The sequence below is a fragment of the Vanellus vanellus genome, assembly GCF_965231255.1.
Source record: "Vanellus vanellus genome assembly, chromosome: 1".
Taxonomy (NCBI): domain Eukaryota; kingdom Metazoa; phylum Chordata; class Aves; order Charadriiformes; family Charadriidae; genus Vanellus; species Vanellus vanellus.
The window spans coordinates 23752832-23776124 of record NC_138905.1 but is presented as its reverse complement, the minus strand read 5'-3'; the positions used below and the strand labels follow the sequence as shown (position 1 = coordinate 23776124).

At 38.3% G+C, this 23293-nt stretch overlaps 1 protein-coding gene across 1 annotated transcript in view; it reads right to left on the bottom strand.

Moving 5' to 3' along the window:
- Positions 1-23293, bottom strand: part of GRM8 (glutamate metabotropic receptor 8) — a gene marked incomplete at both ends in the record, with an annotated part of 347563 nt that overhangs the window by 68623 nt on the left and 255647 nt on the right. Inside the window, one exon of the mRNA XM_082479348.1 lies at positions 3156-3292. Coding sequence (XP_082335474.1) covers positions 3156-3292 — 137 coding nt within the window. The remainder of the gene's footprint in view (positions 1-3155; positions 3293-23293) is intronic.

Here is a 23293-nt window from a genome sequence, read left to right as displayed (position 1 = left end):
CCAGATTAAGTTCTTGTCTTAATTAATTCTTCTAATTTACTCCCTGTATAACCTCACAACATCCTTGTAGTCCTCCTGAGTTGCCTGCCTCTTCTTCCAAAGGTCATAAACTCTCTTTTTTCCCCTGAGTTCCAGTTAAAGCTCTCTGTTCGTCCAGGCCATTCTTCTTCCCTGCTGGCTCATTTTTTGGCACATCAGGACAGTCTGCTCTTGTGCCTTTAAGATTTCCTTCTTGAAGAATGTCCAGCCTTCCTGGACTCCTTTACCCTTCCAGACTGCTTCCCAAGGAACTCTGTCAATCAGGCTGCTAAACAGGCCAAAGTCTGCCCTCTGGAAGTCCAAGGTGGCAGTTCTGCTGACTCCCCTCCTTACTCCTCCAAGAATTGAAAACTCTATCATTTTGTGATCACTATTCCCGTGTACAAGATGGCCTCCAACCATCACATCACCAACAAGTCCTTCTCTGTTCACATAAAACACATCCAACAAGGTGCCTTACCTAGCTGGCTCACTCACCAGCTGTCAGGAAGTTCTCTTCCACACACTCCAGGAGCCTCCCAGACTGTTTCATCTCCACTGTATTGTACTTCCAGCAGACATCTGGTAAGTTGAAGTCCCCCACGAGAACAAGGGCTACCAATTGTGAGACTTCTCCCAGCTGCTTATAGAATATTTCATCTGCCTCTTCATCATGGCTGAGTGGTCTATAACAGACTTCCACCATGATATCTGCCATGTTGGCCTTCCCCCTGATTCTTACCCATAAACACTCAACCGTATCATCACCATCATTAAGCTTTAGACAATCAAAACACTCCCTAACATACAGGGCTACCCCACCGCCTCTCCTTCCTTGCCTATCCCTTCTGAAGAGTTTATAGCCATCCATTGTAGCACTTCAGTTACGCGAATCATCCCACCATGTTTCCATGATGGTAATTGTATCATAGTTTTCCCACTACACAGTGGCTTCCAGCTCCTCCTGTTTTTTGCCCACGGTGCGTGCATTGACATGTGCTAAGTAAGTTTAGTGAACATAGAAACAGATGGAAATAAACAGTACCACCCCTATTACAAGTTCCTTCTTCATTGTTACCCTACCAGTACCTGCAGACACTGATGGAGACCAGCAGCCCTGACAAACTTTAAGAAATAAAACCCAGTCATCCCTTTAGAAATCTTCCAGGCTTCAGATAAAGATAAGTAAATAGGGAAACAGGAATGAAAGTTAGGGAGAGAAACGTCTTGCTGAATCAATCCAGTCGTACTGTGCACGAGGCGACTAAGCCCTGTGTGCCTGCTCGCTCCCTGGTCCGTGTGAGCAGGGGGTGTGCAGCAAAGCAGTGGGCGGTGGGACGAGAGCGGGGCCATAGCACAAGGCTGGGAGCAAAACCACCCACCGTGGAGCAGTGTACTGGCCTATTTACATCTCCATGACTCCACATGCTAGACAGAGCTTGCCTGTGAATTTGGACAACCAGTTGTATCTGCCATGTGAGCTCATGGAGGTAAAAAAAAAAAAAAGATGAAAAAAGAGAGGCAAAGAACATCCTAACACATCCATTCTTAATAAGAGTTAACAAGAGGTGTCCTTAGATAAATCCTGTCCTGTTAGCTTTGTGGTCAATGTGGTTAGCATGGTGTGGTTTCAGTAGTCTGAGTAGCAGCCAATCTAATCCTATTTCAGAGAACTCCCTGGAGTACACATACATCAGGCAGAAATAATGGGACTGAAAAGCTACAGGCTTAATGAAAAATTTAGCAGTCTAGGGGGGACTAGAAAAAGGCAGATTGGAATGGAATTAAAATTGGAGCAAATTCTAACATAGCTTTTAGCTACTACTACGTAACTGTTGTGTTAGTACTAACATTTGTGCAAAAAGTGTGTATCAGTTTATCAGCTCACTTAATAAGCACTAACTTTTCAGAAAACTGAAGAAATTATGAAGATCTGGAACGTATGCCATAATAGTTATGATAAGGGTCTAATTCTAGTGTTTTCCAGAAATTACTGTTTAGTATTAAACTTGTTTAACCATTTTCTTTTCCCTTTCATGCCTTTCAACAGACAGATATCAGGTTAGAGGAGGGAGATAACACTGCCAGACAATCTCTACACATGGTTTCTACTGGTACAGTTTTTTTCTATTTGGTCAGAAGAATTAAATAAACGAGTCCTTGACAAGTAGTTATAGTTATTAAATAGTAGATATGGTAAAGTGGTTTAACAGCTGTGGCTGAAAACAAGGAGCTATCATATGTGTTACTGTGAGTAACACTCAGATAATTATTGCAAAGTAGTCTCAACGGGACAATCACTTGTAAATATTTGCTACGCTGTCTTTGTTACTCTTCTTCAAGATCCTCTCACATGGAAAAACAGAGATGTTTGGACAAAACAACTTCTCAAGTTACAGCTGTGGCTTGATGCTTAGCTGTCATACAAATATTGCATGTTATATTCTTTGAATCTTATTGGGGTGTCAATTTTCAAAACAAATATGAATCTGTGCAGAGGTGGGGCTTAACTACCAAAAAACTTGCAGAATATATTAAGTCAACAATTAGAAACACCTCCTAGGGATGGGTAAGCCTTTTGTTTCTTCCGCTATTAAGTAATAAGGGGTTATACTAATCCTTGTTAACTACATAGAAAAACTCCAAATTGCCCCTTTATAGTCAAGAAATATTTTTATTGCAGTAGTTCATCATCCCAGGGTTTTGACTAAATCAGAAGTGGGTAAAGAGTCCCAACTTCTCTTTTACTAAATACATTTCCATCCCCTTATGTTATTTGAAATACCTGGGCAATATACATGTACCTATCATTTTGTCTGACACTCTCTTTTGAAGGATGAGATATTATTTCCCTGCCTGACTTAATAATCAGTCTGCGGAATATCAGATAGATAATGATTCTAAAATATCATTTAAAGGAAAAGGTAAATACACAATCCCAACCTACTTTAAAGTATAAAGAATATGGTTCGGGTTATTGTGCTATCGTTTAATGTCTTCTCAAGAACAGACTGGAAGAGCTTTCTCCTGCCAACTGACAGAGAATAAATCATCAACATTTTTCAAGTGTTTGGAAATAATGTAATACTCAAATGAGTATTCTCCAATGTCAGCGTCATAATCAAACTAGTACTTACATTTAGATGAAGCTGGTTAGTCCACTGACCAATTACTTTGTATTCGGTACTCTTGTTGGTGATTTGATACTGAAAAATATCATAGCGTCCAGGAGCATCTCCATTTTCATTGAAGATAACAGGTGTTCCAGCACTCCCTGAAAAAAAAATTAAAAAGCAATTAGGGTAAATACCTTTAAAGCAATTTTGCCAGAAAATATATTTTGGAGGAAAAATGCTAATTAGAGATTGAGCAGCTCCTTCATAATGCAAGGCTAGTATGGTAATAAATCCAAAAATCTCACAAAGAGAAAATGTGTGCTATTATCATCATCACAAAATTTACCCTATCTATGAGTTAATTAAAACAATTTAAAAATATTATCTTTTGAAATCTTTTTTTTGGTTGGTTGGTTGGTTGGTTGTTTCTTTATGTGTATGTATTACAGAACATTAGGAAATTCAGTGATAAAACATAAGTAGAGAAACTCCTTTTGATTTTCAGAAGGGCACAATTTCACTTTAGGATGTGAATACTGTGCAGTGGGCACAAAATAGCAATCTTGTAATGAGCTCCATAAAGAATTTCCCTGTTAAGTATGAAGATAAAATTAATATCATCAGCTTAGGAGCCAATGCTCTTTAAAGACCTTGAGATGCAAGTGTCTAAATGTGGTCACAGTTAATGTGATCGGTTTCTAGCACTGACCACCTATGTAAAAGTGTTTTATCAAAATAAATTAAGGATAGCAGCTGTGTTTGTTGCTCTCTCCTCTATACATGACACTGTTTGACAGAAAAGTCCATTGCTGAAGCTGTCAAAAGTTATAAATCGACACTGTTATTACTTTGATCAACAAAATGTTCAAAGATTGAAAACTACACGTCTGCCTTGGCAACCAGGCCAGCCAAATTAGAACACATTTTGATGAATTCCCTCAAGGTGACATCAAGGATCTGCACTCCTACAAAGACTTTTCAAAAACTACACAAAGAATGCCATTTTTACCCATACACCAAACTCATATGTATAGGTGAATCATATTTATAGTTGAGGTCCGCTGAAGACAAATTCAAGTATGTTAAAGTTCTATTTCAGTGACTGGAGAATTAAATCTATCTTTACTGTGGAAAAACACCAAACCACCACAAAACCCACGCCCCAATGTTTTCACATTTCTCTGAATGAACATCCAAGAAAAGGAGAATATCCCGTTCATCGTAAATTCCTACAGTAGACTTGTTAATGTGGCACCTAGAGGCACTAAGTCCACTGTGAGAGGTTCCCAGAGAACGGCAAAACCAAAAAGCTTGAAATTCTGCACACATATCAAGTGGGAATAGCAATCTACATACGCCAGAATTTCAGCATAAATACTTCTTCTGTCTCCTGTAAAGTATTTTGTTCTCTTGTTTTGTATAGCAGCTTTCATACAAAACTGATATCCAGTGAAATAAACAGTGCTTTGAGAGTGACAAGTGGCACATTAACTACTGTGCCAATTTCACAGTTCTGCCAGCAAAAGTCTGGCTGCAAAAAGTAAATGTGAGCAACCATGGGAGAGGAGTATCAAAAAATTATGTGTGATAAAGGCTTAAGATCCCATGAAGATACAGGAGACTCGACAAAAAATTTTGGAAGGCTCTCCTTGCTTTGCTCCCAGTTCATTTGACACAATGAAGGGCAAGAAAAATGCCAGTCTACAATCTTCCAAACAATGAAATTATTCTTCACTGCTCAAATAGCAGGTGGTCCAATAAATTCTTTCCACCCAATAAACACATACTCAACTGTTGTTGGTATGTAGGTAGGTACGGAGCTAACCTTCAAAATACTACTCTCAAGTAATGACCAAATTCATCTTTCCACTCAGCAGCATTTGAAGAGCTCATGGAAAGAATAGATATCTTTTAACAGATGTCCTTTGTATCCCTTAAGACTGATGGGAACTTGAGACGTTATTATGCTCAGCAATAACAGTGTGATCTTATAATCTATTGCTGGTCCTAGAAATATCATGTACAAAGAGACGGACTATCATACACGCCAGAACCATCTTTCTCTTTGATGTAGTGGTGTTCTCAGCTAAGGCGTAACAGCATCTCACGCTGTGCACCTTGGTCAACAGGGACATAGAATCGCGCTGAATTCAGCTGCCACTCCAACTGAGTCCAATAAGATATCTCTCATACACTAGAAGTTAAAACAACCTTTTCCAAGTTAATAAAATTAAGCTTGTTAAAATCTGGAATAAGTCACAACAGATTCACACCCCCAAACACTGGGAAGAACACACTATCCCTCTGTTGAATAGCAGATTTTAGAAAGTATGTTAAGAGTCACAATGCCTGCTGTAAAGTAAATTTGATTATGTTCTAGCAGTCCTGCCATAACTAGTAGATACTGTTAGCAAGCAGTACCAGATCATTATTTTCATTCTGTCTGTGTCTTAAGAATAATATACGGGTTTTAGTTCATTGTTGCATTGTGGAGTGAAACATTTAATGGACCTAAAATAAGGAGGTTTAAATGACTGGATTGTGCTGATAAACCATTAGCTACATAACCAGGAAAGCAAATTTTAAAGGCATTTGAAGAAAAACTGGGGATTTTTCCTAGGGTTCCCAAAATTATCAATGCAAGGTGGTAGCAGAAGCCTTGAAAGTGTAAGGACAGAATGAAACTAGAGGCCTCAAGGCTATAAACAAATCACCAATGGTTAATTAGTGTTCTTAAAAAAATACTAATCTCATCTGAAGAAAAATATACCCCAGCCGATGAACAGTTCGCCTGAGAATGGATAATCTACAAAATAAAAAGGTTTGCTAAGAAAATGTGCTTTGTTGGATAGTCCATCAAATTAAAGTGAATACTTCTGTGGAAAAATTGATTAACACTGTATAGAGATCAGATAATTAAACCACGTGGAGAAACATTGTAGCTGACCATAACTAACAGCATAGGTGGAGGCATGTCTAGATTTGGCATATAACACTGTAACAAATGTCATTGAGTTGTACAAGTGCCTCTTTTTTTGACAACCGGATATGCAGAACTGAGCACTCTTGATATCTGGCACTGTACTGCCACGTATTCGTGGACTGTATCATTACCATTACAGGGAATTGCATCTCAGTTCTAGTTTAAGACACTGAGTGTTTAATTGCTCCACTTAATGGTCATTGAGGACTGGCTGCTAAACCTAAATGCAACACACTGTGGAAAGCAATACAGAATGCAACACTGACCTGAGGTGATAACCACAGGTTATATAAATTCCATCTTAGATAAAGAGATTTTGGGAAACCACACTGAAAAGTTCTTGGATAGGGTATTTATCTTAGAAAATGAACTTAGGTATCCTGATCCAGGAACCACATTTATTGGGCACCATCATAGGAAAAATGTTACTTTTGCTTAGGAAAAAATGGCCCTGTAACGCTAGTGTGGACCACCTCAGAGAATACAAAGCAGCCCACAATTTTTTTAAATAATTTCACTGATTTAATATTTTTTTTTTCATAATTTGTCAGCAATCATTTAACAAGGTAGTTAAATAGCACTGGGGGAACTGTGTCTTTGGGCCTTTTCATATTTTGTTCTCTGTGTGGTTATGTTGCCATGCATAATTCTAACCCACGATTGCCTCGGGTAATGGTATTCAATCTGTCGCCTGAAACAGAAATACATGGTATAATTTCAAGAATACATAATAAGATTGCCTAACTATGGAAAGTCATGTGTGAGCCTTCATCTTATTCATCTTTCCTTTGTGGCAATCCTTTTTTTTTCTTTTTTTTTTTTTTTTTAATATATAAATATAGTTATTTTGAGATCTGTTTCTGAAGTCTCTATTTGCTGAGCAATTCCAGAATACTCTTAGAAAGTCTTTTTTTTTTTCTTCTGGTGTATAACTGTAGACTGATAAGTGGAAGGAAAATTTAAAATTTCACAATGAAGCATTGCTGAAAAAGTTCACAGACTCTTTTGCAGTTAAAAAGGTAAAACAAAATAGGAAAATGCAGCTCACTTAATGTCCTCAGTCTGTAAAGGAAAGACCAGCAGTTCAGTCTCACAGTTAGTATAGGGTGAAAATGTCCATTTTTCTTTAAAGGAACCACTTGACCAAAAGGGACAAATGGGATAAGATACAGTGAAAAACACATAGAGGCAGAGCTCCATCCATTCTTCTACTCCTTCAAAGACATCACAGCATGAAGTGATTACATTGTCCTGACAGCAGAGCTGTGGCTGCATCCGATGATGCGGTTCAAAATACAGACAAAGAAATACTGGCTTGTGCACCTGAACTGCCTGCTGTCCTAAGCTTTTCAAGTCATAAACATAAGCATTTGTCTACTGCTGGACTTCCTTTTCACAGCCATATATACTGTAAATATGATGCGGTCACCAAAAAGCTTCCGAGTCTTTGCTGCATTGCATACCAAGACCGTTAGGTTTTTTGAAACACGGAATGGCTGATCCTGCTTCAAAATCACTCCAAAATCAGACTAAATAAATAATCTTCTATAAACCCTGTAGAAGGATGCTTTGTAGAATAGTTCTGTTACCATTCATTTGAAGACAATCCATATCCACGGCATAAAAGAATGTCACATTTTATTAAGCCTAAGGACACATTTACTTATTGTACATATAAAGTAATAATCTGGTACCGAAAGAAATTCTCCCTCTTCCTTCCCAGTTTACAGCCAGCAGCATTAAACAGCTCTGGGTGTTAAACTAGCACATTAGCTAAACAGCACTAAAGCAATGTGTCTGTGACCTCAGCTGTTTATGAGCCTTTCAAAATGCAGCTTAAACTAGCCAGAAATGTTATTTAAAGAAGAAAAGAAAGTATAATGCACAAGGTTTTTAATTCAGAATCTAGGATGTAATGAATCCTTTTGAATTTTTAATGCCTTACACTGATGTCAAGGAGGACTCTTTCTGATAAACAACTGTTTTATGACAGGTCTTTTGTGCTCTGAACTTGAAAATTCGCATTCTTCTGAAGAAATCCTTAAACATGTACTTTGATATTCTTAAGATGCTGCTCTGCAACTACCTTATCCTGCATGTGCCTACTTTATCAAGTTACATTTCACATGGATCTAAACCATCCCCCGCTCCTAAAGCAAACTGTAATCTTATTTTCCTGTGCGGTTACGAGCACACTTGCCTGGATGCCTTCCAGTGAAGTTGTTCTCTTTACATGTCAGGTGGTGGAAAAGAAGTGGAATGACTGGAAAACCACAAGTTCATGTGTAGTGGTGGCCAACTACATAATAAAGTGATTAATCTGTAACAGTTCCTAAAAAAAGAATGCTGGTGAGCCTTATTATAAAAAATAAAAATCTGTTAAATTAAATTAACAGCCTTGGGTTTTTCTTATATGAAAAATTTACTTATTATGAGGCACTGCTACTTCAGTGCCTTGACAAAAGTGTAGAAAAGTGGTTGTGTTGGTAAGTCTTACAACTGCCATTTACAGAATATGCCAACTCAGGGGGAGCTGCTTTCGTTACAAAGCTTGGTACCAGATGCAAATCTGTTATTTCACCAGATTTCAGTGGCTTGATATTAATTTCATTTTTTAAACTGAAATGAAAATTATTTAAACTAAGTCTTCATCCTTTGAGCTGCTCCACATAGGCTGTTTTATCTGTTATGAATCCTAATTCACTCAGCATGGATTCAAATGTATGTTTAGGTGAATGGAAGTCAAGCAGTTTATTGTACACTATAATGCAGTTAACTGTTCCATATCAAAAACTTCAGAATGCACCATCTGTTAGAATTTGGCTTTATTGGAAGACTCAGTTTTCTAGGATCAACCCTTATTTCATTAATTCATACAATTAGTTTCAAGTGCTGGAGTTGGGGGTTCAGATTATTTTTTTTTTAATTAGCATTTCATTTTAATTAGCCATTAAAAAGAAAAAGTACTATAGAGATATACATGAATTAAATTGTTCTCAGTAAAGCAGAAAGAGGGAGAGTAACCATTTGAACTTTCTGTACTGAGAGTTCCCAGAGAAGAAGAATGCATTTGTAAAATTAAACAAGAAATTTATCACTGATAAGTATTTCAATGAGACAAAAGAAATAGAAGGTTGAAATGGAATCAATGGAAAGAGTAAATACAAGCAAAAAAAAAAAAAAAGTCAAAAAAACCCCCCAGAGAATTATAAAAAACTAATCAGAAATCACAAAAGTTAAATTGTGAATCTTAGGCTGGCAGAGAGAGGAGGAATACACACTGTATCAAACTATGTAAGGTTTGTGAGAAATGAAGCCATTACCTGCTCAATCTCCATACAGCAGACATTTTCAAGCAATGAGCAATGTGGTTACTAAAATAAAAAATGGTGATTTTCTTACACCTATTCAAAATCTGAAAAGACTTCTCTTTATGCTTACCCTAAACGTGTCAGTTCAAGATTAGGACAATAAAACATTATTGCATGCAGTTGCTGTAAACATAGGTGTTTATTGATGGTTTAAATATCCTACCATACTGGAGACATCCACACGGATATGCAGAATATGCATATGGCAGAGAACCTGTGCCTTTCTGAGGCAGCAGCTGGAGGCCAGATGGATACCCTGGGGTATCTGAAATGGCATTCGATGCCCATGTTTAGGCATTATCTTACTCACCGCGGGGCAGATTCTGTCTGTTCATGTATGAATGTACAAAATAGAACTAAAGAGAAACTGAGAGTGCTACAGGAAATGAATTATATACAGATTTGGGGCATATGTGATATAAATTATGGTGGTACCCACTACAAGGTTCATACAGAAAGTAAAGAATTGGGTTTTAAAATAAATTGATATAAAACAATTCCAGCTCAGGCAGTACAACTTTATATTATTGAAGCTGATGGACAAGAATTTTAATTATGATTCTGCAGAGATGTGTATAATTTATTTGATATCTTGGTCCTCAGCACAGTGAACGATTAGAAATGTGTACTTCTGTGAAAGGAACAGTTCATTCCACCCCTGCATGAGAACATCAGTCAGGGTGGGTATCATGATCACATGGTATTTAAAATAACAAATAACAAGTAGTAGTAGTACTTTTTTCCTTCCAGAATGTGTTAGAACTCCTTGCCACAGCAAGAACGGAGACATGATGTCTCATAAAACTTACCCTAAAATGAATAAAATTTGACGATGAAACTGAGTTGTTCCAGCCAACAGTACAGTTATATTAAAAAGCAATTTGCCCTATTGTTCATTAGTATGTCTATAAGTGATTATTAAAAGCAGTGATCTAGATGCAACTCTGGTTCATGCAGTCTTTCAGCTACTAATTGCAAGAAGAATATAGAGGAGAAAAGTTCTTCTACATTTTCTTTGTTCTCTACATTCGCTCCCCAGACATCTGCTGTTGGCTGTTCTCAGCAAACTACACTGGCGAAGTTTTTGTTCATGTCCCCTCACAAGTAGTATTTGCTGCAGAATATAAAAGGACAGAACTGTAGCTCCTCTCCTTACAACACCTCGAGTCTACTAACAGATGATAAGAATACCTGTAATACAACCACATCGTGGATTAAACTTCATATTTTGCCAGATAAAGAATTTCAACTGCTAGACACCAGTCCTGCTATGGTGACATATTATTGTGAAGGCAATTTTATATTTCCCAACCTCAGCTGATCCCGTTCTTCTCTGGACAGCAAGGCTGTACCTCTACCTTCACCTCTCCTCACAGAGGTGGGGTAATGCTATGTGAATGACTTTCCCTACTCCAGGGCTAACCGGAGGCGTGGGAGGTGTAGTTGAGCTTCTTCGCAGGTAGGTGCTAAAGCAAGGCAGGCATTAGCACTGTGGCATTGGCAGAAACATCCATCAGTCCTAGGAAAGAAGTGTGAAGAAGGAGGTTCCGATGGGGTAGGAACTACTGAGGAACAGAAAATGAGCCCTTTTTGGACCTCCCCTGCCACCTTAGCTATGTTCTTTTCACCTCTGGAAAAGGGACAGTCCTGTTCACACAATTACATCATCACAGATAGGGAAGGGGATGTGGGGGGAAGAGAGGAGGCAGAGAGTGAGAGAAAAAGCTTGCCATTCCCTACGTGTGGCCCAAAATCTCAGTGCTACCAGCATACTTGGAAGAATCCAGCCTGTTTTTATTCTGTACTCAGAAAATCCATAGACAGGTTTCATCTTCAAACCTATGGCATATATCGTGTGCCAGAGAATATTAGTTCAGTTCTCCAGCTGAAGAACCAAGTAAGTAAAAAAAAAAAAAAAAAAAAAAAGCCAACAGGCTCTGGGAATAGATATTGTGTGCAACGGGGGCACATAACTCAATCCCTTAAAAATCAACATATGACAAAATTCAACTGCAAGATAAATACAACTCTAGCAACATACTGAAATAGTAGCAAAGTGATATGACATTAACTAATACAAGCTAATACTACCTTGTACTAGAAAAGGAAGTTGTAAGAGGGTCATAAGATTTTGGGGGTAACAACTATACAAACGTGTAATAAATGCATAAAGTTTTGTTTGCATGATATTATAGACTGAATGGTATCTAATATTCTTGGGTAGCAAATGTTCATTTTAATGCTATCACATATGTGTTCATATATTTTAAAAAAGTTGTTCTTGGATTTTTTTTCTTTTTGAATGTAATTTGTAGCACCAGCACATTTCTTGTAGTCCTTCTGAGAAGAGTTCATGGTTATGATTTTTCACAAGAAAAAAAAAGAAGGTAGCTTATACATCTGCTGAGAAGTAAGTGCGAGTGAAAGCGTGAGGAATTGTTACCACAAATATAACTGCAAGTGATTTGTTTCAGTACGCCAAAGTGAATAGACTCCAAGTAAACGTGCATTTCTCTGAAAAACCACAATCATCTCCAGTCCTCAGCAACACAACAATGCAATAGATGCGCAGTATAAAAGGGTCTTCTTATCATTTATTTCCATTCTCATATTTTTACAGTAAAATAAACTCTTCCAAGAAGCTGTAGCTATATAGTGCCATTGGAAGAGATCAGAAGAGATTGAGGACATCCAGGAGTGTCCAAGAACTTCTGCATTAGCGGTGTTTTGGTTTTTTTTGTCACCTAGAAGTCTAATTAATATGGGTGCACCCTGTCTGCATGCAGTAGCAAGTCTCCAGTGATTCATGAGATACTGAGGATCCTCCTTATTATTATGCCTTTTCAGTTTTTCCTGTTTTGTGACATTATTTGGGGAGGGTGGTGTGGCACTTCATCCTCCCCCTTTTCTTTTTATTTTTATTTATTTTGGGGGGGGGGGGGGAGGGTTGTAACCTGAATATAGGTTACAGCTCTCCCACTTCAGACCCCAGTCTGAGCATTTACTTCAGGCCAGGACGAAAATGTGCCAAGCAGACACATACACACCTATGTGGATTTCAGAAGTCAAAAGACACTAAGCTAAAGTGTTTCAAATAAGGAAACAACTTCAGTGAATATCAGTAACTCACAAGTGCCTGTACAGTCTCAGAAAGAAAGATTCTTCCCCTTCCACTACAGAACAATACCTGTGGTACTGAATCATATGAGAGAAAGGAGATGTGGAGCTACGTGAAAACCCTGCCCAAATGGAGGTGCAGCTCTTACACGTAAGTGGATCAAAGAGAGCTACACATTACTACAGGAATCAACACAGACACTGTGATGTTCAGGAACTAGTTAAACTGCAAGGGGTGTCTGCAGAAAAAGGGAGCATCCGAAAAGCCATCTATACTTCCAGCTGCTGTTGGACAGAAGTTTTGGGAGTTTGTTCAGCATCTCAAGCAGTTCTTCTGTACTAATAGATTCCTGAGGCCGACGGGAGGCAAATAAAAGTGCTTTGCCACAGGTGATAGCTGCCTGGGGAGCAAGGCAGCATCCTGGTGAGGAAAGGTAACTACCGTCTTCAGAGTAATTGTTAAAATGTCATCAAAATGGCAAAGGGGGTAAATGGTCCTGCTAACAGGAATCATCCCCAGTACAGGGACTTCTGATCCAACTCCAGCAGAGCCTTTATTTGTGATTCTGCTCCTCTGTCTGCAGGCTATTCTCTTGAAGTCTTCACCTGACGAGCTCTCTGTTCAGCAAAGTAGGGCTTTATGTGGAGTTACTCTCCATGAAGGTCACTGCCTGTACTGAAGCTGGTGGCTGGGCTTTGGCTTCTGTCATCAGCTTCTTTTTCACCATAATATTTTTAAATATGAAAGAAAGTTTGGAATCAGAGGGGAAAGGTAATAACCTAGACCACGGTCACAGTTCTCACATACTAAAATGTGATTCATCATGCTAGTACTGACATGTAATTTTTGTGGTATTTCATGTCTAAGCCTTTATTCTTTTTCCAGAAATAATGTATTGCTAGAATAAAAACGAACAGAAAATAAACAAAAATTAAAAACATTGTCACACAATCATAGCTAAAATAATGGATTACAAAGAAAATGAAGGAACTAAACAATTTCCCATTGAAGGCTTACACAAAGTGTAGCTGATTTACCAAAAAAAAAAAAAAAAAAACCAAAAACCACCCACAACCCTAAAACAAACATACGAACCAAGAGCCACAAGCCATGAAATATGAGGATGCCCTGAAAGCCCACAGATAATTTAAGATTTCTCAAACAAGACACATCTGTGTCCTCTCATTGGGATTGTCATTATGACATGGAGATTAGTCCATTAACATTTAATTAACAGACACCTGAAACATAAATGTCATTTTCTTCTCTGTCTAACCCAGCTCCACTTAACATTTTCTTTCACATGCAGCTTAGTATGACCAATGTACTATCAGTCATCCGTGAGGCTAGTTCATCTTGCTGAACAAGACCCTATTTGACTTTAAGCTATTTCCTGTTGTTTCTTGAGTGCAATAAGCTGTGTGGTAATTAAAATAATTAAGCAGGTTAAAAGTATACCAGGGAATTTCCTAATAGTGATTTCTATCAGTTGACAGGGATCAGAAAAGGCCCTCCTTCCAGTGCTTCAGCTGGTACTTAAACTGTGATGTTTAGAGGGGACACAGCTCCAAAGAGGAACTGTTTAATATCCATAACCCATTTTGTAACTAGATTTCTGTTGTACAGTCTACATCGAAAATGAACTAACTCACAGAACCATGCGCACATACGCACACAGATAGCTTCAGGTCATGCTTCAATTATCACAAAAAATTTGGAGAGAGGCATCAAGCAGAGACACCCCTGTCTGAATCACAGCTTTAGACTTTCCAAAGCATCCAAGGCAATGTTATTTCAGCCTCATGACCTTGTCATGTCTTATTGTTTGATGTTTCTAGAATGCAAAACAGTCTAATAGAATTCACACCAGATACTACGTTATTCATTAAAGTGCTAACTTGTGCTGAAAAGAGGGGGCAGACTACGGAGCAGCTCCTGAGAAGTCTGATGTGTTGCAGCAAGGAAAAAATGCTTGAAATTCCCGAGTCCTTCAACTCTGCATGGCAATAATTAATGTATTGAAGTCAAAGGATAACAAATAATTTTGGGGTTTTATTATCTTGTTTCTTTGTAATTACAACAACCATTAGTGAGTAACTGGTGCCCAGTGAAAATTTACTCTGTTGCCATGGTTATTTCAGGTAATTGTAGAGCTATTAATCTCCAAATATACACAAGAATATTAATGCTATATCTATAAAACATTTAAAAAGTAATTTTAATTTACAATGTTTTACAAGCAGTTTATGGGTCACAGCCTTGCTGAAGAACTGACTTAAATTTGGAAGTGAAGTCATTTAATACACCAATAACCTATACACTCACTCCCACACTTCCCACTTTTTAAAGACCCTATTATAGAGATCATACTGACCTTTCAGGAGGTCAGTCCATGGGAGCTTTCCATAGTAACTTTTCAGAAACTTATATATCAATGTCTACACTAATTTTATACCTTTATGGTTGTTACGAAAAAATATAACTGAATTTTTTTCACTGAATCTTTTGCCTAGGAAAAAGGATTACTCACCTGTTTACATGCAGTATATTAGAAGCTGTTGATATTTGTGGAAGTAATTTACTTTTATTGAAGACAAATGAGCACATTTTTTTTTAATAGCATAACAAATCTGCATGAGAGGAACAATATATTCTCTGAATGGCTAATCTCTCCATTCAAGGAGACTGATGATGAGTATTCTTCATTAACACGTTTGTACAGGTACAGTTCTGTATTAAAGTTAGTGAATAACACAGGCCACATTGCTAATGCAGTAAAGCTTGAGACTATACATCTCAATCTTGTCTCCTGCTATGAGAAATTCCCTTTCCAAAAATCACAAGTAGAAATACTGAACACTAACATTTTTGCTATTACTGAAATTTCATGGCTAATCTTACAAAACTTCTTTTTGGATCCCAGATACTAGGTTCATGTAAACGTGGGAGAATCTTTTTAGCTTTCTTTAAAAAGTTTTGAATCCTCAGGGCCACAGAGAAAAACTTTCATATGCAGCCAAACTGCTATTCAGAAAAACAGATGGTGCAAAAGAATTGCTCCAAGAGTATTTTTAATCTCAGAATCTAAAGGCTTCTTTGGGGGCCTGACTCAAGACATCTTTGCTCATGGTCTTGGAATACTTAGTTGTAGTAAGCGATATAATGAAAAATGCTAACATTAGACATCCTTCAAATCTTGAGATTATCTTCCCTACATAACTAAAATGTCTATTCATCAAACAATGCTGACTTCTTCCTTCAGTATCATAAGGAAGACATAAACCGTTTAACTACTTACTTAAATCAAGTTTGCAAATGACTTGCATTGTGGAAATGCAAGTTAAAAAAAGTTAAAAAAAAATCGTAAAAACTAGAGATTTTATTAAATGTGTTTTGCTTAAAATTTTGACAAATCTTTATAGTTTATCACTGTACAATGATAGTCACATATAAAGATAAACCAACATTTTTTCTTTTGCCACAGTTATCAAGGCTTTTAACATTTAATATGCTTGTTGGGATTTAAATCCTAAAAATGATACTATTTTCTCAGTTGGGCAACCAAAACAGATACCATTCTTCTCTCAACTCATGCTCAACCATAGTAATGACACTGTCCTGATTGCCTGCTTACCACAAAGGGTATTTTTTAGCTGATTTAAATGTCAGTAGGCCTATCAGCAGCTCACGGAGAGCAAGGACCTGTTGAATTTTCTAGAGATGAAGTAATACATCTTGAGTTGGCAACGGGCATACCTGTCAAGAGAGCTGAACCCAGCAATACTGGGTTGAAAAAAAGACACAGACACACAGAGACGAAAATAAGATCTTCTTGCTCCTGGTGCTATTCAGCATGTGTGAAAATAAGCTTTTAGGATTGAATTGGAGAAGGTATTGATTGGGTTATCAAACTCACCTGATTATTCCCAGCTGCTCAAAATCTACTATTACAACATTTTAAAAAAAATCATGATGGAAAGTTTAGTACCTAGATTCAATGCAGTTACTGGAATTCATAGAGCCATAGGTTATCTCAGGTATTTAATGTCAGCAGAGCCTTCCCAGCTGTTTGAAGCCTTGTGAAGTCTCTAATAAGAGCTTACTTATCATCATGTCCCAGTTTTCACTATACTATTTTGTTATTGCAACAGATACCTGGGAGACATCAAAAACTGGAAAAAGTCTTGTATAGATTCTCATTTCCTTCTAAGAGAGTTGGACTTATGTACCCTGTAAGGGTAAAAATCAATATTTGCCTGTGCAGCCTAAAGAGCACACCAAATCCCCTTACCAAAAAAAAAAAAAAAAAAAAAAAAAAAAAAAAAAAAAAGAGCAATTTTTTTGGTCCAAATTTTGGTGTGATTTAAAAGACAATAAATCGAAAATGTGGTAGTGGGTATCTCTGCTTATTATAACCTGAGCAAGTGCAATGGGACACAGCCTGTGCTAATTATTAGAACTTGCACAAGCTTCAGTCACAGTTGCATCCATGTATCTATAGGTAGCATTAAGTCCAAAGTGCTGAAGATTTAGGACTCGTTGATCCCACTGTGTAAGCTTCAGCTAACACTACGTGACCATTATTTGAGGCTTTTAATAACATTGACTGATTTCATAAAAAGATGATTTACAGACTAATTCCCTCACAAATCCCTACAAGGACAAGATTCTAGATGCTGATCTTGCAGAAACTGCCAGAATTACATAAATTGCTTCATGGATGGATCCTGCTCCAGAGAAAGAATACTATATTTTTACCACAACCTGTCAGATTTCAGCTGCTTTCTCTCATAGTAAAAACTCCATCAGTTCAGCCCACTCAAATATTCTGCTTTCCATGCCCATATCACATACCCTTAGAACAATGGCTTTATCACCCCTCAAAATCGCAATAAAATAAGAGAAACAAAAAGATGATTTCCTATTCAAGAAAGTATTACAAAGCCTTTTCAGACTCTTAAACTAATATTACCTCTGCAGTTACCTGGAGCCCTCTCAGATTTGTTCCTTTTCAGGGTAAACTTGATTATATGAGGCATGTAGTTGCAATCTTAGCAAGTTAACTAAATAAGTAATGCACATAAAATCCCATTTTCTTGAAGCACATCTGGTCTTCTTGCTATTTCTACAGCCCAAGGAAGTCTTAGGTCGTATTTATAGCTGATTCTCCCAACACATCTAGGCAGGGAAGACTGCAGGAAGTTATCCCCCCGAGCTACTTCAGAGAAGCCAGCACATCCACGTAGTATCGTGCATTGCACCTTAGCAACACAACCTCCACAAGCAGCACAGCTTGGTTAGTACGGTGCTGGACCGGGTTCAGCGAGCCCCATGTGGCAGCACTGGGATAGTTTCGGTGCTCGAAGCAGTCACAGTGAAGTAAAACATCCCCTCATCACTGCTTTCCACTGTACTGCCTGTGACACATCCTTACTGCCTTTTTACTCTTTCCTTTCCTTATCAACCACCTACACAACTCCCCTCTCCACCTCATGAAACCTGAGAGCGCAAGCCAGGACCTTCACCACACACTCTGCATCGCCTGATCCGCTATGACTGTACAGCTCATTGCTTGGAACGATGTCTCTCAGTATTTACAGAAATTTCACTCTTTAAAGGAGCTTTGCAGACGCTTGCATTTGGTAAAGAAGAAAAAGGTCTAGCAAAAGAGTTTTAACCAGTCCTTGACTGGCTGATTTCATTGAAAACATCTCATAATGTTCCATGCTATTGTAAAAGCTGCTGACGTCTTGTTTCCTCTCACATCCCTGGCTGAAAATTTACTATCAAAGCTCACTATTATCTCTCATTAAAAGAATTATCTGTAGAAAAGAAGATGCCAAATAAAATAAAAGTGTGTGTACACATATAATTTTATTATTTTTTTTCCCCAAAAAATGTTAGTCTCTATTTCCCCAAATCCTCAAATCAAGTACCTGAACCTAGGTGGAAGAGGAAGGATTTTACTCCTAAAAAGGATGCCTTTGAAAAGTTGTCTATACAAGGTTTCTTTTAGAAAAGGATGTCCGGGAGCCCTGATAGCACAGGAATTAAGCTCAGCAGAGCAGTACACGACCCCTTGCTAGTTGTTCATGACTGCCTTTTCCCTTGAATGTTAAAAATGTTACTTGTAGTCACAATTTGTATATCTCGGCTTAGCAGGGATTAAACCTTCCAAGTAAAATATGTTTTGGTTGGTCACAGCCCTGCACTGTCCTTCTTTGATATTCAACTGGTAGTGTGCAGAACGTACGGCACAGCAGCGCAGCAAAGGCTGTTCGCTTTCCTTCTCGTGGCTTCCTCTGCGTGAGTGTGGCGTGTTCCCAGTGCTGTTACTGTCACAGCATCCTTCCCACCCCTGACTCTGGGCCTACTAAAATTTCCTGTTTAGTTACCTGAAAGACTTTGAAGTGGTTGGGCCCCTGCCAGCTCTGTCAAAGATAAATCATCTAGTGAGACCTCTGGCTATGGGACCATGATCATAGCTACTCCCAGTAAGTAAACAAAACCTGGTGCCTGGTGCCACTAGGGAAGGGTGTTCTGTGCACGTCACACAAATTAACCCCTTAGTCTTTCTGCTCCTGTAACTGATAACACCACAGATATTGCTACTTACCTCCAACTATATGCCGGTTTCCATTCAACAAAATTCTAAAGCTCGTGGTGCGTTCTCACCTGCCCTCTGATGTCTGAAAGCATCATATGCAGTTCTGCAGGGTTTACAGGTTTTCTTGCAATCTGTGTGAATTCTCCAGGTGTATGGGTGCCAGACTGAGAATTTTCACCTCTTGTCTTGCAATCGGAGTATATGCATTCACTTGCCAAGGTTCAGCTGGAATGGTCTCACCTGATGATTATGCAAGATTGTCCCTCATACCTGTCAGATGACTTTTCACTTTTTGCCTTCTGCTGCTCTTTTATCACTCTTTCTCACTGTGACATTTTGTATCTTAAGATTATAAAATCCTGTTGTGATCATTGCATTCCTTTTATTCTCTGCTTTAATTTCTTGTTGTGTTTTTCTTTAGAATGGCTCTCTATCAGAAGAACAAAATCTCATCATGGGACAGAGTTCAACTTCATAAACAGATCTTGAATAAAGACAGGTATAAATATAGGTAATCACCAAAATCATGAGTTGGTTTCTTGAGAAACGTTATCCTGAAATTCATGCACAGAAACTGATTTCCACAAACTGATAATCTGCTGGACTCATTTAAATGAATGAGGAATGATGTTTCATTGAGCAAACCCAAGCTAATAATTTCTGATAGAGCACTCATGACCCTTTAAAAAATGTATCTAGAAAACAGTTTATTCACTGTATCAAATTGTGTCCAGATGTTAAACTATTAAAACAAAGTCAAAAACCAAACCCAACCCCCTCTTCTTGTATTTTGCACTTATATTTGCTATGTCATTGAGAAGATTTTCTTTACTGATATAATCCAACACATTAAAAAGGCCTTAGACATTTTTATACAGGCTCCCTACAGCTACAATAAGCTCTGTAAAAGAAGATCCTAATTTGCTTCAAGCAAGCTGTGCATGGGAGCTAAAATCCACCTGTACACCATCCTTTCCAGGATTCAGAAGGTGAAGAAAAGAACATTTAGAAGAGCAGGATGATGATTCAAAACACCACAAAGAGAGCATCACACTATCCATCTAAGTCTATAATGATAATTTCCCAATACAGTGACCTAAATCTAATCAGTGATGCATGGTAACATGAAAACACAGTCTTTACCACCTGCAGCAATACATCTCACCTGTGATATGTTGCAGGCATTAGACTCCAAGTCCTACATAATTAATCACAGTCTGCTTATCTAAATACTCCCCCAGTGTTCATATAGACTGTTTCTTTCTTCTAGGTCAAAAACTTCACTGAAAACTAAGGAATTTTTGTCATTTAATTCTGCTAAATTAATCTTTTCTAATATTTCTTATATTAAAAAAAAAAACACAAACAAAATCTCTAGTAAATACTTTTAAAGATAATTAAACATCTATCAAATTACTCTTCATGCCAGAACTTAAAAATAGAGTTAAACAAAATTATTTTTGCTATGAAAGCTATCAACCAAAAACCTTTTTCAATGAAAATATTTTTGTGGTAGATTTTTTTCAGTGGAAGTCTAAAAGGCTTCTGAATTAAAAAAAAATAAAAGTGTTATATTAAGATAACATCAATTAATGTTGATTCCATGGGTCCTGATGGAAGCCCACGGGTCCTGAGGGAAATGGTGGATGGAGTTGCTAAGCCACTATCCATCATATTTCATAGTTTTATCTGTCATAGTCATTGCAGTCTGGTGAAATTCCCACTGGCTGGAAAAGGGGAAACACAACTCCCATTTTTAAAAAGGGAAAAAAGGAAGACTCGGGGAACTACAGGCCGGTCAGTCTCACCTCTGTGCCCGGCAAGATCATGAAACAGATCCTCCTGGAAACTCTGCTAAGGCACACGGAAAATAAGGAGGTGATTGATGACAGCCAACACGGCTTCACTAAGGGAAAATCATGCCTGACAAATTTGGTGGCCTTCTACATCAAGCACTACAGCATTGGTGGATAAGGGAAGAACAACTGACATCATCTACCTGAACTTGTGTAAAGCATTTGACATTGTCCCACATGACATCCTTGTCTCTAAATTGGAGAGACATGGATTTGATAGATGGACCACTCAGTGGAAAAGGAACTGGCTGGATGGTCACACTCAGAGTTGTGGACAACGGCTCCATGTCCAAGTGGAGAGAGTGACAATTGGTGTTCCTCAGGGGTCAGTACTGGGACCAGTGCTGTTTAACGTCTTTGTTGGTGACATGGATGTGTGGATAGAATGCACCTTCAGCAAGTTTGCTGACGACATCAAGCTGTGTGGAGTGCGCAACATGCTGGATGGGAGGGATGCCATCCTGAGGGAATTTGACAGGCTTGAGAGGTGCGCCCATGCAAACCTCATCAAGTTCAACAAGCCCAAGCGCAAGGTCCTGCATGTGGCTCAGGGCAATCCCAAGCACAAATACAGTCTGGGTGGAAAACGGATTGAGAGCAACCCTGAGGAGAAAGACTTTGGGTGTCGATTGTTGAGAAGCTCAACATGAGCCGGCGATGTGTGCTTGCAGCCCAGAACCCCAACTGCACCCTGGGCAGCATCAAAAGAATCACGGCCAGCAGGTCAAGGGAGGTGATCCCGCCCCTCTATTTTGCATCTAGCTCTGGGGTCCCCAACATAACAAGGACCCGGACCTGTTAGAGCAAATTCAGAGGAAAGTCACAAAGATCATCAGAGTGCTGGAGCACCTCTCCTGGGAGGACAGGCTGAGAGAGTTGGGGTTGTTCAGCCTGGAGAAGACAAGGCTCCAAGGAGACCGTATATCAGCTTTCCAGTACCTAAATGAGGCCTGGGACTCAGGGGAGGGAACTCATGGGGAGGGACTCTTGGTCAGGGAGTGTACTGATTGGAAGAGGGATAACAGTTTTAAACTGAAAGAGGGTACATTTAGATTAGATATTAGGGAGAAATACTTTACTGTGAGGGTGGTGAGACATTGGCACAGGTTGCCCAGGGAAGTTGTGGAGGTCCCATCCCTGGAGGTGTTCAAGGCCAGGCTGGATGGGGCTTTGAGCAACCTGGTCTAGTGGGAGGTGTCCCTGCCCGTGGCAGAAGGGTTGGAACTAGATGGTCTTTAAGGTCTCTTCCAACTTTAACCATTCTATGATTCAATGATTCTATGATAATATAAAACTGTATACATTTAAAGACAAAGAAATCAAGTTGAGTTAAGGCTGTATGCTCTGCATTAAAAAAAAAAAAAAAAAAAAAAAAAAAAAAAAAAGTGCGCTAACTATTTCATCCTGCCAAAGCAAGAGATTTCATTGTACGGCTTTATTCACAATAAAGCAGAATTGTTGAAAACCTCAGAAAATAAGCAAACAAACCACATCCGCACATAATGTCTAGATTTCTAGACCAAACCACAGTGTAAAAGGTTGAGCTAACCTTGGAGTAAGCAGAATAACCTTTGGAAACTACACACAGCATCTAAACCTTCAGCTATTTACTTATTACCAATTTTAGCACCATTAGGCACTTTGTGTGAAATTTTATCAGAACATTAGTATACACCTTTGGTGTTCAAAGGCATGAAAATCCATTTATCTGGACTCTTAACTGCCCCCAAGGAATGTATTTATGAACTGTTAAAGCTGCTTGTTATGACCTATTACATTAACCCACTTCATATTAATATGTCACATGTACAATGTTTCTGCAGGAAGAAAAAAATGAAGCAATTTATACTCTTCTGTTGTTGTGCAAGATACTAGAAGTGGCTCAAACAAATCCTGTTTCGTTTTAAGAAAACCAGACATTCATAGTTTTATTCTTAATTGAGAAATACAAAGGTCTGGCTTTCCAATTCCATGTGTCTGATATTTTAGTGTCTGGTTTATATCTCGTGAAATATCAAATGCAGAAAATATATAATCAACAAAATACACAAACAAGGCAACTTTATCAATTTCATATATTTTTCAAATACAAACAAAAAAAAATCTTCTCTGATATTATCCTTCAACGTCAGCATATTTAACACTAAATTGCAGAAATAGGCACCTAAAAATCTCTATAATATTCACACAAAGGCCAATCAAATAAATCCTAGTTAGATAGGCT